The sequence below is a fragment of the Aegilops tauschii genome, chromosome 1, assembly GCF_002575655.3.
Source record: "Aegilops tauschii subsp. strangulata cultivar AL8/78 chromosome 1, Aet v6.0, whole genome shotgun sequence".
NCBI lineage: Eukaryota > Viridiplantae > Streptophyta > Magnoliopsida > Poales > Poaceae > Aegilops > Aegilops tauschii.
Genome location: NC_053035.3, coordinates 493,558,859 through 493,581,298, shown reverse-complemented (window position 1 = coordinate 493,581,298; position 22,440 = coordinate 493,558,859). Strand labels below are relative to the sequence as shown.

Below are 22,440 nucleotides of genomic sequence, written 5' to 3'. Positions count from 1 at the left end.
TAGGTCGACGCGCGGCAGCCGTCTCCTCCGCTGCCGCAGCGCCGTGGACAGCGCGCGCATGCGCAGCGACCCGCTCCCGGCTGCCGCCGTCATCTTCTTACGTATCCACTCCCGCTTCCTCCCGCCGGCCATCGGTGCCGGTCGATCGTCAGGTCGCCGGTGGGCTCTAGGATTTCAGCTCTTCTCCTTTTGCTTCTGCTGTTTGGTTCGGATGGCAGTGCCAGAATGTCCTGAGTCCTTTATGCTTGAGGGCCGCACGGTTCTTGCGCTTGCATCGACGCAATTTTTAATACCTGGATAATGGATATGTGCCGGCCGATTCAAAACTGTGCCGGCCGATTCACGGGGCAGGCAACTTCGTGGGAGGATCATGCGCGAGAGCCGTGTCATGTGCAGTGACGATCTCGTGGAGGGTGGCTTTGACATGAGCTGCAGCAGCTAGGGTGGACCGGAGACAAGTATTCGCTTTGTCTTCTGGCCTTCCTTGTGGAATTGCTATGGTGCAGTTGGTGGCTGGTGGATGGCTTGGTTGGTGGTTATGCTGCTCATGTTGCTGACCTAGTTTCTGGTTTTGCTATGTCAACTGTTTCTCAGTTTGCTTAGACAGCTTTTGTTCTCTTACCTACCCGTTGACAAGGTCTCTTATCCAATTATTATCCTATAAGTAGTTTTTTTTTACTAGTCTGCCCTGTTAATGCAGAAATAAGTAAAAATGTACTGTATTTGTCAATTTACCAAATAAATTTGTTTTTTTTTCTCGAAACGGAGGATGATCCTAGCATTTGCATCAGGGCGATGCATACAGTCATTTATTAATTATTCACCAAGACCTTACAAAGTAAAAAATCAATAAGTTTGAAGCCACCATCTTGGCAACATCAGTCGCTACTCCTATCAACTTGACGAAGGGGTGCGCATTGTTGGGGCCGCCTGCCCAGATCTCACACCAAAGCCCAACATCTAACACCGGACGCCTCAACCAAGCCGCAATCGCCGGGTCTGAGCCGCACACCGGTCCAACGCACTCTCAGCGGGCACCGCATGCGCACGCTGCAGAGGCCGCCGCCACCGTCTCCACCGATCCATCTTCAGCAGGTACCGACACATCGACCTTGCCAGGCCTGTTGTCGACGCCACCACAACACCAGACAATGCCACCTTCCTACGCGCGTCCATCATCACGCATCCGTCATAGAGGCCCTGCGGCGCCACACCGCCGAGACTCCATGTCGTCGATGCGTCACATGATACGCCGCTCCACCGCTGAAACCGTTCGCTGGTCCCTCGAGCCAATGCACACCTCCAAGAACGACGCCCCCAAGGGGGGATGACACAAGAGCGTTGTCGTCATTCGATTGACTGGTCTAGGGTTTTCCTTGGAGGTAGCGGGTGGAGGTCTGGAGCTTCTCCACGGGATGCCTTTAAGAAGGGGACGACACAAAAGAGCACTGACATCGCCGGCCTTGGCAACTAGCCGAGAGCAAGGTTTTCACTCTGATCTGCTCAAAGAACCTCCATCTAGCATCGTGTGCACGACTCGTCACCGATCTCTGCCACCGAGCAGTGAGCAGGCCACACCGGCCAAATCAGATCTGACCGGAGGCGGGACCACACTTGCCGCCGACCCGTCCACCAGGCCCTCCTCCACGCTGCCGCCGCTAATCCGAGGTCAGATGGCCCATCGCCGCACAACCGGCCGCCGTCGCTGACTGCATCCATTGCCGCTGCCCGAAGCAAGGCGGGTCGCCATGCCACCAAGACCCGTTCGGCACCGCCTCCTCACGCAGAGAGGCCACGCACTACCCCCATGACACGAGAGAGAGGGAGACCCCTGCCACTGCCATCGACCCCTGAGCTTAGTCCAGCGGTGTCCCCCGGCGGCGACGGGAGGAGGGAATGGAGGAGGTAGCACCCCAGCGGCTAGGGTTGCGGCACCACCCGAGTCGCCCGAGCAGGGGCGACGTGGGGTCCAGGGAGGAAGTAAACCTTCCTGACTCATGTGATGACCAAATATTTGGTGTTTCAAATTTTCTTTTGTTTTCAACAAATCTCATTACCCGATATTGTTGTCAATAGTTAGCCTTGACACGCGGGACTCAGCCATCAGTTTTGTTGTTAGACCGAACAGATATGTGATCAATGGCCTCAAAGGTGGTTGTTATTTGAGATTTTCGTTGATTTGTGGTGGTTTCATGTTACCCTATCCCCCAATGTGGCGGTTTCATGTAGTTACCTCACTATTGTACAATACATGCAAACAACTAATAAAGGACGCTTCTAGTTATCCCTAACAACTATTTTACACATATGCAAGTGTAAAACAACTATTTTACACATATGTAAGTGTGATGCCATACAAGAATATGTTTGTGGTTACTAGTTAAACTGTTATTTTACTAAGCCGTATGTAGTTTAACACTTAAAACATATTGTGAACACGGTGTCTCATAATGTGGCTCAGCGATGTCCAATTGTTCGCACGCACCAGGAATCGTCGCCGCCCGCCTTCTTTGCAAACAGAGGCTCGAACAGGGCAGAGGCCACCCCAAGATGTCGCCATATTGGTAGATCCGCCATGAGCCGCCGCCTCCCACTTCCGTGAGCTAGCACTCCAACCCAGAGGCCTCGCTGACAGTGTCAGTGAAACAGATTTGGAGTGAGTCTCGTGCCACGGCGCCCGGCTCTTTACTAACTCGTGTAGGAGAATATTTGAACAATGGATTAATACAACAACAATCCTCCTATCCAGCGGAACAGACTTCCATTCCATCTTGTTTCAAGGTACTAGATAGATAGCGCGATCTGATTCTGCGTATCAACACGCAGCGCTCTCGGCTCTCCCTCTTTGCTGCCTTCGCCCTGGACAACAACAAACCTCTCCTCGAATCCGATGGTGTCTCTTCCTCCTCTGCCGCTTCCACGGGCACGGGTGCGCCACACGGCTCGCCGTTCACCCCTGCTAGTGCTGCTTTGCCCTACGCCGCTTCTCTCCAAACCGTGAACATGTTGACGCCCCATGCCTCAGTTGTGCTTGACATCGTTGAGCCCAACAACTACTCACGGTGGCGCTATTTCATGGATGGCATCATCGACGACTCCGACTTCATCGGCGGTCACCTCGCCTCCTCCCCGAACACATCCGAGCGACGTGACGATGAGTCGTCGATGGTGGACCAATGCATTGTCGAGTGGTTGTACGAGAATGTCTCCACCTATGTCTGTGACATCGTTCGCGTCCACAACGCCACGGCCTTCACCGTCTGGCGCAGCATCCACGATCTTGTCCGCGACAAATAGCTCCAACTCCCCGCCTCCTCCGGCCCCACCAACGTTGCTAGGTCGTTCACGAACACGCTATCGGGCCTAACTCCAGCACTTGCCGCTGTTAGAGCATCTCTAGTGGATGGTGTAAATTTGGACGTGTATATCTCCATATACACGTCCATATACACCTTGCTAAAATATACACCTCTCAGTTTTTCAGTGGAACGTGTAAATTTGGACGTGTATATTTCAACGGCTATATTTTCAACGGCTATATTTTCAAACGGCTATATTCAACGGTCGTATTTCTAGTCTATATAAACCACCCCTACCATCTCTCTTCTAGCACTTCTATTTGTGACTTCTCTTCTCACCTACATTTCTCTATCGTCTCTCACGCAACACAATGAACACATCCACTTTGGACATGAGTTCTTCGTCATCTTCATCTGGCGACGATGAACTCATACTTGCAGCATTCGCCGAGCGCGAGGAGGAAGAGAGGATGAACGCTCGACGCCATGGCGGTTCCAAGCATGGACGTCAAACAATCAATCTAGGAAGAGATGCCGGATTTGTTCTTCTGTGGGACGACTACTTCAAAGAAGTTCCTCGCTATCCCGAACATTTGTTTCGACGAAGGTTCGTAATTACTACACTTCTCTGCTTTAGCCCTTTTTTCATTTCCCTGTCTCATTTACTTTTTATGCACAGATTTAGGATGTCCCGTAATTTGTTCAAACGCATAGCCGATGGTATACTTGAGCATGATTATGATGGTTATTTTACTCAAAAAAGAAGTGCTTCTGGAGCTCTTGGGTTACATCCTCTGCAAAAGATGACCGCGGCAATGCGGATGCTAACATATGGAATAGCAGCTGATGGTGCTGATGAGTACATCCGGTCCGCTGAGGCTACTAATTTAGAGTCTTGCAACAAATTTGTGATCAAAGTTTGTGAAGTTTTTGGGGAAAGGTACCTGAGATCTCCAAATGAAGAAGACATTGCTAGGTTACTTGCAATAGGGGAGGAAAGAGGATTTCCTGGTATGTTAGGGAGCATAGATTGCATGCACTGGGGTTGGAAAAATTGCCCCCAAAAATGGCATGGCATGTTTAAAGGCCATGTCAGCGAGCCCACTATGATCTTGGAAGCAGTTGCTTCGCAAGATCTTTGGATTTGGCATGCTTATTTTGGTTTACCAGGGTCTCTGAATGATATAAATGTTCTTCAACGTTCTCCTGTTTTTACAAAGCTAGCTGAAGGCCAAACTCCTCCAGTGAATTATAGCATCAATGGCCATCAATACACAATGGGGTATTATCTTGCAGATGGTATCTATCCACGGTGGGCAACATTTGTGAAGAGCATACCAGCTCCAGATACCAGAAAACATAAAACTTTTGCCAAGAGGCAAGAGGGGGCTAGGAAAGATGTGGAACGAGCCTTTGGAGTTCTTCAATCCCGTTTTGTCATTGTTCGTGGACCTGCTAAAGGATGGAAATGTAAAGAAATCGGTGATGTCATGAAAGCTTGTGTCATAATGCACAATATGATAGTTGAAGAGGAGCGACAAACTGGTCGGAAGCTGCACTTTTGAGGCAATGGGAGAAAGAGTCACGGTCTCTCGTACTCATGCGGAACAACTGAGCTCTTTTATTCAGATGACTCACCGGATTAGAAATCAAGGTGAACATGATCAGCTTAAACTTGATCTAATTGACCATGTGTGGCAAAAGTTTGGAAACGAGTGATGTCCTAGTTATAAGTCTGTAATCCATTTCTTTTCATCTAGTTTTAATTTATGCAATGAGTGATGTAATCCATGAATTTGTAGCTATCAATAAAATATTTATGCAATGAGTGATGTTATCAAATAGTTCATACAGCAACTAGCGGAAAGCAGTAAATAGTTCATATAGCTCACATATCAAATAGCTCACATTACTCTAGGCCTCGAGCAAGGATCTCATTCTGCTTAGCTTGGTAGAACTGCTTTTGCACATCAGTCATACCACTAGTGTCGATCAGCATGACCCTCTCATCTAATTCAAACTGTCTCCGTGCATCCTCCCTCTCGTTTCGTGCATCCTCCTTCTTTCTGAGTGCAATCTCCTCTTTTCGCAATTCAAATTGCGGTGCATAGCGAGCATTTCTTGCCGCTTCTTTGATCTCATCCTTCTCTTGCTTTGCTGCCCACACAGTTTCTAATGACAGCTTGCAAGCATTCTCATTAGCTTTACCTCTCTTGTCCTTCTTAACACCATCAGGTCTTTTCTCATGTTCAAGAGCATTAGTGTGTATCGAGGTTGCATCAGTGCGTACCGAGGATGCATCGGACGGATCATTGGTGGCTGTGCCTGGACTTCCATCAATGGTCTTCTTTTGTTTCTTAAGAGAAGTTTCAAGTTCTCTTGTCTGCCACTTTGGATACTTTGCAAACTCTATATAACAATGCATCAATGTGAAAGGCCATTTTTTTTAACATCCATTTCCTTGAACAGAATGTGTGCATCGTTTGTCTGCACATATAAATATATTGTTAACAAATACACAACACATATAGAATATTACACATCACATATAGAAGTACAAGATAGGCAACCACATATACAAATGCACAACACATATAGAATATTGCACATCACATATTGCACATCACATGTAGAAGTAGAATATTGCGCATACCTTTTCTGCTATAGTCCTTCCACTTTCTTCCTTATTTAAAATCTGCTGAAGGCAACCACAAAATTTGGAGGTCTCTCTGTTAATCAATGTGTAACGGCAATTGATTGCATTAGGATTACGCTCCGGCCATGACGATTCCTTGTGTGTGTTGTAGTACTCTGAAATTCTAGCCCAATAAGCATCTCGGTTTTGATCAGTCCCAACAATATCCAAACTTGTATTTGCCCATGCTGCTATGAGAACCTTGTCCTCATCACTAGACCAATTTTTTCCTTTGTTGGATTTTCCTTTCTCTATTATTGCAGAACGTTGCTGCGTTGATGGTGTTGCTTGATGCTGAGTTGATGGAGTTGCCTGCTCTCCAATTGGACTTTCTGGTTGTGTTTGCGTGTAATCAAAACCAAGGGTGTCCAAGAAGCTTTGGTCAGCATCCATCTGCAAGCAACCAATGCACAGCTATTTTAGACCACAATCTGGCATCAAATTGACAAGCAAAAAATTATTGAACGAGATGCGGGGCTTCAAGGACAGTCATCCTTGAAGGGTTGGGCTCCCTCACATCCGCTGCCTCCCCAGCTCTGACCGTGTGAAGAACGGCACAAAAATCAATCAGAAATTAAGTTGACTGAAGGACAGCCAATAAAGTGGCGACCATATGCTCGCTGCCCATAGATGAAACGGGGGATGGATATGGTGTCCCAAACCATTGCGTGTTATACATAAAAAACTGAACATAGCTACATTGGTACACAATTATCATCAACCGATACAGAACAATTTCATTTTTAACGAACAAAAAAAAACGACGGATAGCACAACCCTTTTCATTTTTCAGTGTGCAAAATCACTCATTCCTGTGAACTGGGGACTCTAGCCATGGCTTGAAATCGACATAGCATATCCTCCATCTGGATATGAACACTCTGTTGCTGCTACTTTACAGTCCTTTTTTTTTCTTCAGATTATTCGATTTTCACATATACTTCAGTAATTTCAGTTTGGTGCACCGACTAGCAAGAACAAGCGAACAGATGAACAACATTGCAGCAAATCCATTAGCAAAGCTGATAGGCATATATTCTAGTTCAGGACAAAATTATTAACAACAGCGAAAGAGGCTAAAAGTTGGTGGAACAGTAAAATCACTTCCTGGTCCAACAAGACTGATTTGTGTTGGACCAGCTCGTCCCATCGGCAGAGAGGAAATCAAGACCTCATCCAGCAGAGGCCAGCCCGGTCACCAGAGGCCGCCGCCCCTGCATCTCCCCACGTCGCCGCTCGTCTCGCCGCCCCAGCCGACAGGCGCGCCCGGCCGCCGCTCCTGCATCTCCCCCTTCCCCTCATCGCTCCGCCGCCGAGCCCCCACTCGTCGCCCAGCCCCCCGTCCCCGCCCTCTATTCTCACCAGGGCGCGCGCCGGCACCGGCGCCGCCGCCAGATCGGGCTGCAGGGCGTGCGGCCGCCGCCCCTGCATCTCCCCACGGCGCCGCTCGTCCCGCCGCCCCAGCAGACAGGCGCGCCCGGCCGCCGCCCCTGCATCTCCCCCCTCCCCCCACCGCTCCGCCGCCCCTGCATCTCCCCCCTCCCCCCCACCGCGCATGCGGCCGCCGCCCCTCTACTCCCGCTCGCGAGAAAGGAAAAAATGGTTACCTTGGGCGGCGGCCGGAGAGGAGACGCGACGGCGACCTTGGGCGGCGGCCGGAGAGGGGCGACGGCGACCTTGGGGAGGCGGCCGGAGAGGAACGGGAGCGGGAGCGGGAGGCTTTTTTCTCTTCTTTCCCCTTCTGTTCGCGAGCCCACGAGCGTGGTTCGGTCGTGTTTAGTCCCACGCCAGGTACGCTCGTGGGAGCGACGTGTATAGGTACACGACCTGATACACGATCCACTGGGAAACATTTTTTGATTTTGATCGTATATATTTAGCATCCACCTCTATATACACCATCCACTAGAGATGCTCTTACCGGCACCTGCGTGCCTCTCGCAGGGACCAACTCCTCCGACTGGTTCCTGGATACCGATGCGACATTGCATGTGGCCTCCACTCCCGGTATCACCCACTCTGTCACTCCCCTCTGGCCTCAACCCCCCGCCTCCTTCTATTGTTGTGGGTAACGGTGACCAGCTCCCTGTTACTCATCTGTCACAGACCCACCTTTTCTCTTCCTCCAAGCCCATGTTCAATACAAATAAATATACATTTGAATGATCAGTATAGAATGAAGTTGAGTTCTATCTGTTGTTTCATTCACAGCAACTACAACTCAAGATGGCAACGGGGACGAAACCCACCGGGTTTTGCTTGCCCAAAACCATCCCCATGAGAAAATCGCAAACCCGTCCCCGTCCCCATCAACGTTCCTGGGGTTAAATTTTTGCCCGTCCCCTAAACCCGTCGGGTTTTCAAAAGCCACGTGGAACCCATCCCCACGAGCAGTCAATGAAAACAACAACATTTGAAAGGAAAACAGGAGCATATTACAACAGCAGGCGACGGATGGGGGACCTAGGTTTAGGTTTAGGTGTTGTGTTGTGCGAGAGAGAGAGAGGCCTGAAGAGCGAGCGACACTGCAGTGGTCGGGCGAGGGGTTAGTTTGTACTCCAGGGCCTCGATGCTGTGGGGCTCGGCTGCTCGGGCACTGTGGCTTTGGGCCACTTTAGTCAAGATGGATCGGTGCATGCTAAATAACGTATTTTGACGGGTTTTGTCGGGTTTCGGGTTCGGGTAGTACCCAAACGGGTTTAAACCCGTGAAACATGCCGGGTTTTATAATGTACCCACGAGCAGCCCCGCGGGGAGAGAAAGTCGCCCATCCCCATCCCCTAATAGGGTAAAAACCCGCGGGGACGCGGGTTTTGGGGCCCCATTGCCATCTTGAACTACAACCCAACTCCAGTTGGCTCCCATTCCGCCGCCGCTCCACCGCCTGAAGCCCTACGACGGCGCCCTGATCCCGGCGCCTCTCAGCCTCCGCCTCCGCGCGCTCGATGACGACCAGTCGTGCTCCGTCCGCCGCGCACCTTCGCCGCCTTGGTGTGGTCATGGCTTTCGCACCTCTGCTATTCAGTATGCAAGTGGTTCACAAAGCAATTTCAGGCTATTGCAGGAATCCAAACCTGAGTAATAGCATTCTTGTGCCACCAACCTTTGCAACGCCACCGGCGTGCTGCAGTATTGAGTCAGCGAATTTTCAGAGGATGGTTAGCTAGAAAGAGAATGTTAGGTTAGTACTTATTTATATCTAAGATTGCCCTCGATATATTGTTGTTGCATATTGACCATTGTTTATAGCTGGACGGTTCCCTTATATGTGGATGTTAGAGGCTGCCAAGATGTGATTCATCTTGCATTATCTTAGTATTGTTGACCGGTGCTACTTGTATAGGTTCTTCGCCACGACGAAACTACACAAGACTTTGTCTAGTTGACTTTGCTAAACTACACAGTCTTGTGTAGTTTCGCCGTGAAGAAGAACCTGTACAAGTAGCACCGGTTAGCAATACTTAGATGATTCAAGATGAATCACATCTTGGCGGCCTCTAACATCTATAACGCAACCGGCCAGCCAGAAACAACGGTCAATATGTAACAACAATATATCAAGGGAAATCTTAGATATAAATAAGTACTAACCTAATAGTGTCTTTTTTAGTAACCATCCTCTGAAAACTCGTTAAATCAATACTGCAGCACGCCAGTGGCGTTGCAAAGGTTAGTGACACAAAAATGCTATTACTGAGGTTTGGATTCCTACAATAGCATGAAACTGCTTTGTGAACCACTTGCATACAGAATAGCAGAGGTGCGAAAGCCATGACCACACCAAGGCGACCACATCAAAAATAATGGAGACGAGTTGAGCTGTGAGGTGCCGCCGGCGCCGCTGGAGTTGCGCTGATCTCGCGATTTGACAACTGCAAGATGACGGCGAGAGGAAGGATTCCAGCGATTAGGTTTATCTATATCCATCGAGTAGGCCTTCTGATGGGCTTCAGATCGAGCATTAACAGGCCCTTTTGTATCCCTGTGTATCCCAGTCGTATTCTGAATTTATTTTTTGCTCTATTTTAATTTTTTTTAACATAGTACAGATGCAAGTGCTCATATACACGCGCATACACTAACTCCTATGAACGCACACGCGCACACTCTACCCCTATGAACACCTCCGAAATACTGAGCCGACATATCATCTTCAAGTCACCATAGCCACCTCGTCGTCAGGCCCGGCGCATCGGGCGGGCAAACGGGGCGCCCGCCCTGGGCCCCCTTGGAAGCAGGGGCCCCGGACCAGGTATAGTTCTCTCTGTTTAGTTTTATACCCAAAAAATACAGAGGAAAAAAATAAGAGGGCCCAAAGTGCAACCAATCAGGCAAAGCCCACCACGCCCTAAAAAAAACGAAGGAATTAATCAATCCCGACGGGGATCTCTCTCTGCAGTTGGGCGTCTCCTCTTCTTCCCCAATTCCCGATCTCAGTCTCCAAGAACAGCGCCACCCTTCCCATGCCTTTCTGATTTTGAGGTCGCGGCCAACCATGACGGAGACAAATGGCGCAATTCCAGTCCCCAATTAGCTCTTCTTCATCCCGTACATTCTTCTCCATCCCCATATGGTTGAGAGATGGTACGGCCCTGGTTCTTCTTTGTTCTTTCTAGTAATCTCGTTCCTCAGTATGATGATTCAATGTTAAATAATGTCGATCCATGGTAACATAGGAATTATAATTTCCTTTTCCTAGCACTATTTTCTACATTTTAAACTTTAGACATGCTTATCTTTTGGAGGTGATGTCTCTTGTATTTTGAGGACATTTTTCAGATATTACAGTCTGCGGTTTCCATGGATTCGTACTTTTCTTACGTCCGATCCAAACCATCTATATTAAGGTGCTTTCGTTCCTTGACCATATATATCTTGAACAAAAATTGCACTTTTTGTATTTTTGTTGTGGAATGCCTTCCAGTAAGTATTTTGCCAGTAGTGAATTGTGACTAGAGGAAAGAAAATAATGGGATTAGATTTGTTGATACAATATCATTTTTTAAAGGAATTCCCAATGGGAGCAATTAACGTTGCAGAACCAGTGGTTATTCTTGGGAATGTGTGATATTGGTTTTGTTTCATTTGAACAACCAAATAATTATTTAGATGAAGACAAGATCATCGAGATGTAAATTGTTACATGGTTCGGATTGGTCATCTTACTAACGAAAATAAGTGGAGTATTCATCTATGTGTGAGGGCCCTAAGTTTTAGTTTCGCCCCAGGGCTCCCAACATGCATGGACCGGCCCTGCTCGTCGTCGACGGGAACGTCTCCTCCCACTGAATGCGCATCGCCGGAAATCCTGAAATAAATCCAAAAAAAAATGCGAGCACCAGGACTTGAACCGAGGGTGACTAGTATAGAATCTGAGCCTAGGGTGCAAAAATAGAAAAAATGGATATGTACCATCGGATGGGAAATTGATGACCCAGATTTGGGTGGGTCGCTGTGTGCGCAAAATTTGCAAGAAAGTCCCTCCCTGCAAGCTATTTCGTTCCCCATGCCCCTCGCCGTTCAAACCCGAATCCACTCGGCAGAGAGCTAGATACAGCGCACAAACCAAAATCTCCCCGACGGCGGCCGCGGCGGCAGCCGAGATCTCTCCTCCAAGCTGAGCGAGTACGGCCGGTAGAGGAGGCACAGATCCCTCTTCCATGTTGTTCCAACTCTTGACGGCTCCCTGCTGTTGTGTGGGTGGCGTCCCAGTTTGAGGCGGACCAGATCGGAGCTCGCCGGCGACCTCCGCTCCGCTGCTCGTCGCAGCCTCCCTTCTGAAGCTCCGGCAGCGGTGCCTTCGTCGCCTCTCTCTCGCTCTCTCTCTCTCTCTCATGCTCAAGTATTAGCTCGCATCCTCCTCCCTCTCGTCGGCGGCAAGCCGGTGGTGGTCTCCTCGGCTCCTTCCCGACCGGCCCGTGCGACGAGGTGGTTCACCTTTAAATAGGTGTTAACTTTTGTTTGCTAGTAAATTTGTGCTACATCACAATTTTATTATCATATAGATTTGTACTGCATTTCTCTAGTTCTGTTTTCTTGTTCATGTCGAGTGAATGATGCAGTTTAACAACTCCGATTTGATGGTGCATTGCTATTGTTTTAGGTGTCTTGGTACTCTCTTTGAACATTTTGTTTCACTGATTAGTATTCTGGAGGATCAAGTTGGAAGGTTGAGGATGGTTAGATAATCGCGCTGGCGTGAACTTCAGGAAAATTCAGTAAAAATATTAGTACCTGCAGTTCTTATACAGAGTCAATAGCTTGAAAAGCTGGAAATAAATTAGATTGATTCTGCTAGGAAAAAAATGAAATTGGTCCATTTGTCAGCATAAGATTCATGTATACATGATTCACCGCTGGAAATTGATCCATTTAAACAGGCAATAGTAAGAACTGTCCTAGTATATATGAATTATGATTCTCAAAGATGGTGGCATTGAGGGTCAACAATTTATGCATACAGGGCCAACAATTAGAAGTGTCCTAGTAAATATTCTAATTCATAGACTGTTGCCCTAGGCTGCGTCCTTTATGTGATCCTTGTGCCCAACGTCTGAACTACAAACGATGATCTCATTTTTGACTTTGCAATTCTCATCTCGGGACAAGTGAAAAAAAATATCGCATCTGAGGATTCAGTAATGGAGGGGAGCAGCACTACTTCGCCATCAGGAGAGCCCATAGTTGCAATGGCCACAACATATGCACCAATGCTATCAGGTGAGAAATCCGTCTAAGAAATTAAATAATCTGTTGAGGTACCTAACATTTTGTTAATCCCTTGTGTGATGTCGTTTCCTATAAAATTGTTTGCAGCCATGGAATCGGTCAATAGTGCTCAAAATCAAGATTTCAGCAATGGTAGCTCGTTTGCAGAGATTAATTCCCCAATGCTTGTCATTACTGATTCCAGTACACTCAAAAAGAAACAATAGTTCTTTCAAGAGGTACACACACTTCTGGATTTTATGTAATGTAAATTTTTCACTTTTGTCCATGTTCCATGATTTCACTAATATTTCATAGGAAAATATACGGCCTGATCATCTATCATTTCCATGCCAAACCATAGGTGCGGAACAAGTAGGCGCTAATGTGAACAACTGAGAGTTTCATGGTTGAAATTACAAGGTCCTATAAATGTTCACAACCTCTGTTTAGTACTATTGGTCATGTTGTGTTATACTCCCTCCGTCCGAAAATACTTGTCATTAAAATGGATAAAAAAAGATGTATCTAAAACTAAAATACGTAGATACATCCCCTTTTATCCATTTTGATGACAAGTATTTCCGGACGGAGGGAGTACTAGTTACTACAGAGCATAATGTAATGCATGCCATCATTCTTTGTTTGTTACTGTTGAATTAGAATAATAATCTGCCTTTTTGCTCATTGCCATTTTTTAACATTGCTATTTTTGCTTTTACGTGGTCCTTGAAACTTGTAATCTGCTTGAGGCTATGTTAAAACTTCATCAAGTGTGAACATATGACACTTACATGGACCTGTGCTAACTGAACTGTATTTGTTAGATTTGATCTCTCCTAGCACAAGAAGCTTGACGAGCAAGAAGCACTAGAACCGGAGGCAAAAGGCTGTAGCTTTTCTATTCTGTAACACCATTCTAGCCAAGTTGATGCAGTTTCTAATGTCACTGCTTGTTGAGCTGTGATTTATTTTCGTCGTTCATAGTCAATCTTGCCCATGATGTACCACAAACGATCCTCTAATGCAATGTAACACTTGATATGTATTTACGTCTCTTCTGTTGGTTCATGATTGTGATTGTGCAGTTTGAAATCTATGTTTGCTTGAAGTGGATGAATTAATTCTCATGTACTGAAAGATATTTCTGATGATGCTCACATAATTTTTAGTGACCAGCATGTTCGAATTTCTTGCATGATTCGTGATAACACAAGTTACTGACAAAATTAGATACACGGAAGCTTCACGCGGTACATATGTGCAGATTTTTTATAAATCTAAGACGAGAGGGAATCTATACAGATCTGAAAAGTAGTCTTATTAATGAAGAACTGTATGATTGATATATGAGAGCTTTGAGATGGCTACTGCAAAAGTTATCTTCTATATGAAACTAGTTGTAGGGGGGTTTCTTGAAATGTACATTGAGAACCCTGCACCTCAATATGTACCAATGATGCCGCATCTAATGGCTCAGGTTTGTTTTTTTATTTTTGCACCCTAGGCTCAATTTCTATACTAGTTGCTCCCACTTGAACCCTGATGGACTAAGGATACCACAGTCCCTCTAACCATCTAACCACATGTTGGTTTGCGCTTTATTTTAAATCAAAAAAATGTGATACGAAAGGATACGATGTATCCCACGTGTATCCGGGCGTATCCCCGTCCTGGTGCAGTATTCTTACTGCACCGATACGGCACGACGTATCCCTGCAACATAGGCGACAGTGCGCGGCGATCTCAGCGTCAACGACTACTGCCGCCGCCCTCGCTGACGTCCGGGAACCGGTGAGTGACCGTACACTCTGACCTTACAGATGCTGGACGGGTTGGGGCCAAAATTCGCCATGCAGGCCGCCATCATCCAGTCCACAATCCCTCTTCCCACCTTCCAGCAAGCGCGGTCACGCCTTGTCCTCGCCGAGCTCTCCATGGACAAGCGCGCAGGGCGAGGGCTCTCAGGTTCTTGCCGTCCAGAACGACGAGCGCAGCGCGGACCGCTCATGAAGTACAAACTCTCCACTACAGTACCAGCCATAAGAAAATAACAAACATGATATTCGTCATTCAGGCATTTACACTCTTTTTGGTTGCTGCTGCTCGGAAACTATCTCACAGGTATAGGATGTTTTCAAGCATACCAAATTATATCAGTTCAAGCATACCAAATTACATAAGTTCAAGCATACCAGTTTTTTGTTCCCTAATGTTCAAAAGAGATAGCATCGCAGTTATACAATATTTTCAAGCACACACCAAATTATAGAAGTTTGTGGGCATCTGAGTCCACATAAATCGTGTAAGCCAGTATGAGGTCATTTTAGGGGGTTAGGCATTGCACTACTGCAAGCACACACAGTTTGAGGTAAATGAACATGCTATGCTTCACCATTGGAAGTAAAGTACTTTGCGCCGAATGAACTTGCATCGCGTGGGTACTGAATACTGATCATGTTCTTTAGGCACTTCTTGTAGGAGAAATCTGTAGCGGGCCGGCCTGACGACACCACGTGCAAGCACCTGTTGTCGAATCTTTGATGCTTGGCAACCTGCAAGCAGGGAAAGAATTGTCATGTCATTTCCGTTTTGGTTCTTGGTTCTTGTGATGCATCGGAAGACAGAAAGGCAAGCTGCTTACCACTATGTAATTGCCATTCCCTGCCATCTTCCTTTCTTTCTCTGGGTGGTACATGAGAATATTTGTAACAATGAACTTCTGGTCGTCTTCAGAAAGCCTGATTCCATCCCTGCAAAGTATGAAAGTAGATGGACTACGAGTAAGGGATACAAACATAGACAAGGAGCCACTTGGGGTCTACAAGATCAGGTGCATTTTTCAATCACTGCAGTTACTTAAGACTTTGTTGAATTTGAAACTTAAACCCAACACTCATATTATCATCTATATGGCAGCTTAGCACCTGAAGAATTATAGCTAGTTTTTCGAGCTGCATTGGGCTAGAAACTATACCTTGATTCACGGATGATCCTCTGTGCTTCTTTCATGATTGGATCGACTCGTGCATGTATCTCCTATTCCGCTAGTGTAAAGTTTGAACTCCCTCCCTGTCCAATATTGGTGTTCTTATGCCCTTTCTAGTTCCTACTGTTACTACCTCCCCGACGTGGTCTATTTGATTTCCATGTTGATCCTCTGCCAACACCTGGGCCAAGATTGCCCGTCTTCTTATTCCATCCACCAAAGTTAGATGGTCCTGACATGGGGAAGTTCGGTGTGTATGTGGTATTTGCTCTCTGGGCTATCCACCTATTGTTGTTACCACCCCCTCGGTGTGATCCCTCTAATTTCCACACTGCGCCTCTACCACAAACTCGACCTCGACCAAGACTATTAGTCCTGCCCCATCCACCAGAGCGAGATCACCCTGTAACGGCAAAGTTATGTGGGTGGCATTTGCTTTGTTCCAATTCAGGTTACCATCTTGGGGTGTTCCATCTGATCTCCAATTACTATTAGGCCGCCTTCTCCGATAAACTTTCGTGGCAGAACAACTCTGGTTCCATTCACTAGTGCCACTCGATCCTGTGGTGATGTTTTTACCATGTTGCCAATTTGCAATTGTCATTGTCTGATGCTCTTGTTCAGCTCTCCAACCTTGAAGATCATGCAACAAGAGATCTGCTTGGCTTGTCTGTCCAAGAGATTGGGTTGTTTCCTCCAAAACAATTGACTTCAGCCTCTTTGATTTCATCTTCTCGAAGGTTGTCAACATCATACAAGCAGGTATTGTATGAAACAGTCATGTTATCTTTAGTGTCTCTTGTTGTTTCTACTGCTGTGAGGAATTCATATAAACCATACCCTCCAAGGTCCCCACTGCCCGCTGACTGTAAAAGATCAAGAGGTTCATAGGAGAAGGGAGAACATAATTATGTGTTGCGTAGATGAGAGAACATATGCAAGTAAAATGTTCGTTGTACCATGTTCTCATCATTCCAGTGGATTTTGAAGGCTGAACCAGTCCCAATTGGTGCAGGAATGCCCCAAGAGTAGGTAGACACAACACTATTCAGTTGATCAGAGTAGACCTTCTTGGCACCCTCCTCGAAGCATTGCATTGGCCTCTGCAGCATGTTTTTCTCATTTTTTTAGTCATCATCAACACTTGCCCATCAAAATGGGGAGTTCAAAACAAAGCCAAACTGAGGACTTACAGAGAGTGTAGCCTTCATGAAGGGTGCCTGAATCTTGAGGGACTGGAATGTGGCCATGTAACCATAGCTGTTGAAGCCATGCAACTTACATGTGCAGGTCATACTGCTTGCAACGGTTGTCATGTGTTCTTTGAGAACTGATTTTGTAACCATTCCAACTGCCTTTGAAAGTTGCTGCAAGGATGGTCGAAAGGATGAAGGGAAAAAAGAGCAGAACGTGAGTAATGCTGTAATAGAAGCTACTGAATTCATGAGAAAGGTAAAAGGGCAAGGTAGTTACTGGACCTGTGTGACTCGACCGAAGGCAGATGAAATTCCAATTACTTGCTGAACTTGTTGGATGCTGTAGGGCATAGACCTGGTAGTGTCGATCAGATCCATCACAGGGATGCAGGCGTCCATTGCTGCACCCCAGGCATCACCACTCTCTCCCGTTGAGGCTTTATCCACTGTGATTATCAGCGCTAATTCACCCTTCTGTTCTGTACCGGAGTTCTGGACCCAACATGTGGCTTGTGGTTCAACCCATATTATGTTCACCTCCTGGACTCGTGGATCACCTGGGAGAAGATGCAAGAATGTCTCTTTTAGGAAGCAGAATTGCATAAGCCGTAACTATCAGCATATTCATCTGGATTTTCTATATGCATGATATCTAGTACGAATGTGAATTCTTGGTTTACCTTTTATGATCGTGTCCAAGAGTACAGGAGAAATGGTATTGACCATCAACTGGACAACTCACGCAGAAGATTCAGATATTTGTGTGGTGGCACTTTCAGTTAGGAAAAACTGCAAACAGGAGATCTCGAAGTGTTTCTCACCATCTGCATCCTGGTAGCACTTACATTCACTGCAAATGAGAAATGCCAGGTTATGTTAAGAAGTCATAGATTATTTAAAATTCATTCTTGATTTTCTCATTATAGCATGGTTGGAAGTCCCTAATGCATAAATACCCATTGAAAGACATTATTCAACTTTAGTCACTAGAAAAATAACTCAAATCTTAGTCAATCTGAATAGTAAATCCAAATATAATTTTTGGAATATTCTTTAAGCTAATTGAAATATGAGTCTCCCATGCTATTTGAAGGTTCAAAACTAGAAAAGATCAAATCACCTTGAACTCAGTACAATTCTCTTCAGAACTTGATACACTTGCCCCTTTTTCTTTCGGCATTCACAAATAGCTTCCTGGCATTTCTGAATAATATCTTCCATACTTATGTTCATTTCATCCAGTTGCTTCTGTACGGGCACATAATTATTTCTTCAACATAAAATCTTGATGATATTGCTGAAACAACGATAATATTTGAGAAGTAGGAGAAAATACCTTGTCAAGGTGAATATGGCCAACAAGACAATGTGTTGCTTCCATATTTTGGTGTTGATACCTGAAACAAGACAATACTTCTGAGCCTAGCACCATATACGCTGAAATGTGTAAGAAGTACAGTTACTTATGAATGCTACATACTGGACTGAGAACTCAGTAGCACAGTCTTCTACTTTGGTCCTCTTTAAGCAGGCTTGAACTGCTAGTGATGCTCTTTCCGTGCAAAAATTATTCCCACAAGAGCATTTACTCAGATACAAGATTATTCTTTGGTCATTTTCATTTCGAGAGCTAGCTCTTGTAAGTAGCACTTCCTGTAAATTCAAAGATGAGAAGACAAAACATGTGAACTGAAGTCTTAGATGGAGTCCACAATTTTCATTTCGAGAGCTAGCTGAGTTCCCAAGAAACCAATCTGCTCCACTACTTTGTTCATGGCAGAATCACTCTTTTGATCAACCAACAAACGAGTATCAGAAGAAGAAGTGATGAAGTCCACAACTGGTTTCCGTAACTTGTCAAGATTAAGTGCCTTATGCTGAATCATCTCTGGTATTGAATTTTCGACAGTGAAGTCTCTCAGATTTATACTGAAGCCATCAGTAGATAATGATTCCATCAGCAGGGGCTGCAGAAGATTCAGAAATTCTACGGCCTCCTTTGGACTCATCGTTGACAAAACTGATGAGATGGTGACTGTGCCAGTAACCAAGTCTCTGACTAACATTCCGTTCTCCTCTGGCAGTAATGTTTCTAGAATCTGAGCAAAAGACCACTTTGGTCCACCTGATAGTTGCTTCTTGGGAATCAACCCTCCCGTGAACATTGCATTTATAAGTTGGTAGGCCTCCCTTCTAGAATACTCTCTACCAGACATTCTCTTTAAAGCTAGTGAGCAATCATTCTTGAGTTGAAAATTCAGTTTAGCACTGTGAGAGCTCACCAGCTGCTTCTCCACCGTGAAGAGCTCTGTAGCTTCAGCCCTTGCTGACACTGACCTTGGGAAGAATATATATGTGGACACAATCACCATCGAAATCAGCTCCAAGTGGTCCACATATGAGCGGGTTGATCTTGATGGTGTGATCACTATGAACACGGGCATACATTCCTTGGACTGAGTGCTTGTCTGTGCTTGGTGGCCTGTTGATAAATACAGTATCTCCGTCTAGAATTCTGCGGTTGACCGTTTCACCAACCTTCAGCATGATGCGTTTCTTCTTTGCTTTCCCCACATCCAAGGAGTGCGTGACGGAATTAGCATCTTCATGTGTCAGACAAAGACCTCTATCCATCATGCCTTGCAGCTGAGCAATGTTGTACTCTGTCACGCGCACTTGTACCGACATCCGTCTTGCTACTTCGTCAGGCACTCCTACCACATTCATGGGAATGTATGGGTCACCCGTGATCACACCACGGCATGAAAAGCTTGACCTCTTGCTGATACAGAGCGACTTCATCTTCTGCTGCCATTGTTTTGTTGCAGGCTGACTTGTGAAGGTGACATCTTGAGGGCCCTTCAAAAGATATATACATGAAGACACGTTATCAACATACAGTTATTTGTGATCAAGCTAGGAGATAGTATGTACTACTTCATTTACGTATTGTCTAGATACCCTTGCTGTTCCTGCAAGCTTGATGTAGTCGGCAATGGCGACCTGAAGATCATCTGCTTCAGCCTCGTGTTCTTTAAAGGTTGGGGGGCCAACCCTTGAGCCGTTGATTTCATGCATCTACCTTGACTAGGACTTTCCTAGCAGGTTTGTGGAGGCATCCTAAAGAAGGGGAGAAAAAAGTCGGGAGGTGAGGGTGAAACAAACAAGCTTCTAATGAAACCAAAAGTACTGTCCTCTGAAATACAGTTGGATTCGAAAAACGACGGAGGACGAGGCGGAAACGAGGCCGCCTGAGGCGATCGGGTTTCTTCCGCCGTCGTCTCGATCCTCGCCCGGTGGCGGCGTAGGGGGATCGCCACAGATCGGCTCTCGCTCTCACAATTCTCGCGCGGTGGTGTCGCTGAGAGGAAAGGATGGGCCGACAGGATCAGGCGGTGACCATGTCGCCTCGCCGCAGCATGAGTTCGGACGGGAGGAGAGAAGATGGACTCAATGGCGGGTTACTTTTGCCGTCGGGACGGACCCGGGCGTATGGATCGAAGGGCGTCTTCGATTCACTCTGCCTTCGCGCTGGATGACGCTCCTCGATCTGGAGAACGAAGTGCTCGCCGGCGAATATCTTCCGGACGGCGACTTGATTGAGGTGGGGTTTCAATTCAAATTTGATTCTTATAACGTGGTTGTGGGCGATTGCGTGCAGATTGATGTACGTCCAAAGGCAACAGAGATGATTGATCTGACGGGGCCCATAGCGATGGCGACGTTGGCGCCGGGGTCTTCGACACCGGCCCGCGCTGTTGCTCCCGGTGATCACCGGAGGGTGGGTGGGAGATTTTGGGTTCTTGCGGATGAGGACAGCGGAGATGACGAGGACGACGGCGGGCGATCCAGCGGCTCGACGGCCTGCTCGCCTACTCCCTCAGATATAATTTGTGAGGCTTTTTCTCCCGGCCACGATGAGGATGAGGTGGCCGAGATCGTGGAGACGGTCGTCCCTCCCGAGGACCCGGCGAGGAACGGCCTGCGGCCCGGAGAGAAGCTGGAGCTGCTCCGGCGTGTCGTTCATCGGAGGACGGCGGCGAACGCACCTCGGCCATGGAGGGGTCCAATTCCCAAGGTAAGTCTTCCCAAACTTACGGTTTTCGATTTGGTTGCCCGGAGGCGTGGACGGCTGTGGTCAGACGGAAGAAGGGTTGCCGTGCGGCGGCCGGCCGGCAGCAGGCGGCGCCGGCGGCATCGATCGGGATCGCGGCGGCGAGGGCCCTGCGTTTGAATTCCTTGATTGGCGCGTGTGGGCCTCCGGTGGCTACTGGGCCTCCTTCGGCTGGGTATGTGGCCCAGTGCGAAGGGACTGCAGTTGGGCCGGGCCTAGTATTACTGGAAAAGGTTGGGCTGGAGGCTACATCGATCGTAGACGTGAGAGACGCATGCAGTGATCGATCGGTTTCTTCCTCTCCCTGCTCGCGCCGTAGGGTTCTGGTGCGGCGCTCTCCTCATCGGCGGGCGGATCCTGGCGGTCGTGCTCGTCGCATCCCCCCGCTAGTGACCATGGCGGGACGTGGTGTGGCGGGGAAGAGACCGGCCGAGCCCCCTGGGGCGGGCCGCGCTGGGACAGCGCCGGGCGGTGGCCGTGGTGCGGGGAAGAGACCGGCCGAGCCCCCTGGGGCGGGCCGCGCTGGGACAGCGCCGGGCGGTGGCCGTGGTGCGGGGACTTCGGCTATGCCGCCGCCATCTGCTGTCTCCGGTCGTGGAGCTGGCCGGGGCGCGGTGCCCCCCGTGCCGCAGGTGGGAGGACGCGGCGGAACGTTGCCGGGTGCGGCCGTGGGGCGTGGTGCCACGGCGTCTGTTGGCGCTCGCGTACCGGTGATTGCGGCCTCGGGTTTGGCGCCTAGTCGTGGTGGGCAGACTGGTGGTGCTGCTGGTAGGGGCGGCACGGCGCCTAAGCCGCCAACGACGGGGGCGCCGGGGTCTGTGGGACTTCTGCCTAGGCAAGCACCGCCACCCCACTTCGTCACCAAACCTGTGGCTGGTGCTAATTCCGCGCCTCGGGGACAATGGGGAGACGATGGATTCGACGCCTATGGGGCAGGTGTGCACCGTGGCTCGTCGTCGACGGGCGGTGGCCGAGGTTACGCTTGGCAGAGCGACCGTTCCTGGGTCCCCAGGGTGGCTTTGTTGAGGGTGCTTCTGGTCCGGATTCTAGACAGCGTGGTGGCTTCCGTGGGCATCGTGGTGGTCGGGGCGGGCGAGGGGGCCGGTACCGTCCACGTCCGCCGCCACCACCGGTTGTTGTCGAGCAGATGACTGATAGCGGGGCTGCCGAGGAGCCTGTGTTAACCGGTCACGCTATGGAGGTGGTGACGGCTCTTGCTTCTGCTCCGGTTCCTGAGAACGAGGTTATGCCAGATGTGTCCGTGGAGATGATGGACAGGGCTGAGTCTGATAGAGCGTCCAAGTGGGCGCGCAGGAAGGAAAAGATGCTTTGTTATCGTTGCGGAGACAAGGGTCACTTCATTGCGGAGTGTGTGGCGCGGTTATGTGATACCTGCGGTAAACTGGCACACGAATCTGGGGATTGTCCGTTACTGCGCG

At 48.1% G+C, this 22,440-nt stretch overlaps 1 protein-coding gene and 1 pseudogene across 1 annotated transcript; both read right to left on the bottom strand.

Moving 5' to 3' along the window:
- Positions 1–4,855: 4,855 nt before the first annotated feature.
- On the bottom strand, positions 4,856–7,425 carry LOC109748260 (uncharacterized; annotated as a pseudogene).
- Positions 7,426–15,060: 7,635 nt separating this feature from the next.
- On the bottom strand, positions 15,061–19,965 carry LOC109748261 (DNA-directed RNA polymerase V subunit 1-like). Its single transcript, XM_073498329.1, has 14 exons — positions 19,849–19,965; positions 19,225–19,746; positions 18,654–19,130; positions 18,368–18,540; positions 18,285–18,324; positions 18,008–18,135; positions 17,733–17,737; positions 17,170–17,444; positions 16,885–17,058; positions 16,651–16,794; positions 16,402–16,557; positions 16,148–16,252; positions 15,347–15,523; positions 15,061–15,257 (listed from the first exon to the last, which is right to left on the bottom strand). Exons 1-14 carry the CDS (start codon positions 19,963–19,965, stop codon positions 15,087–15,089), a joined length of 2,664 nt encoding a protein of 887 aa, XP_073354430.1. The 3' UTR covers positions 15,061–15,086.
- Between the last annotated feature and the right edge of the window lie 2,475 nt (positions 19,966–22,440).

What these genes read in the sequence shown, in the direction of transcription:
- LOC109748261 (XM_073498329.1), bottom strand. Translation starts at nt 19,965, where the DNA reads ATGCATGAAATCAACGGCTCAAGGGTTGGCCCCCCAACCTTTAAAGAA. An exon ending in TCATGAAGGCTACACTCTCT is followed by an intron (nt 16,795 to 16,884) that starts GTAAGTCCTCAG and finishes AACATGCTGCAG; the next exon opens with AGGCCAATGCAATGCTTCGA. An exon ending in AGATGGAACACCCCAAGATG is followed by an intron (nt 15,524 to 16,147) that starts GTAACCTGAATT and finishes CTGATCTTGTAG; the next exon opens with ACCCCAAGTGGCTCCTTGTC.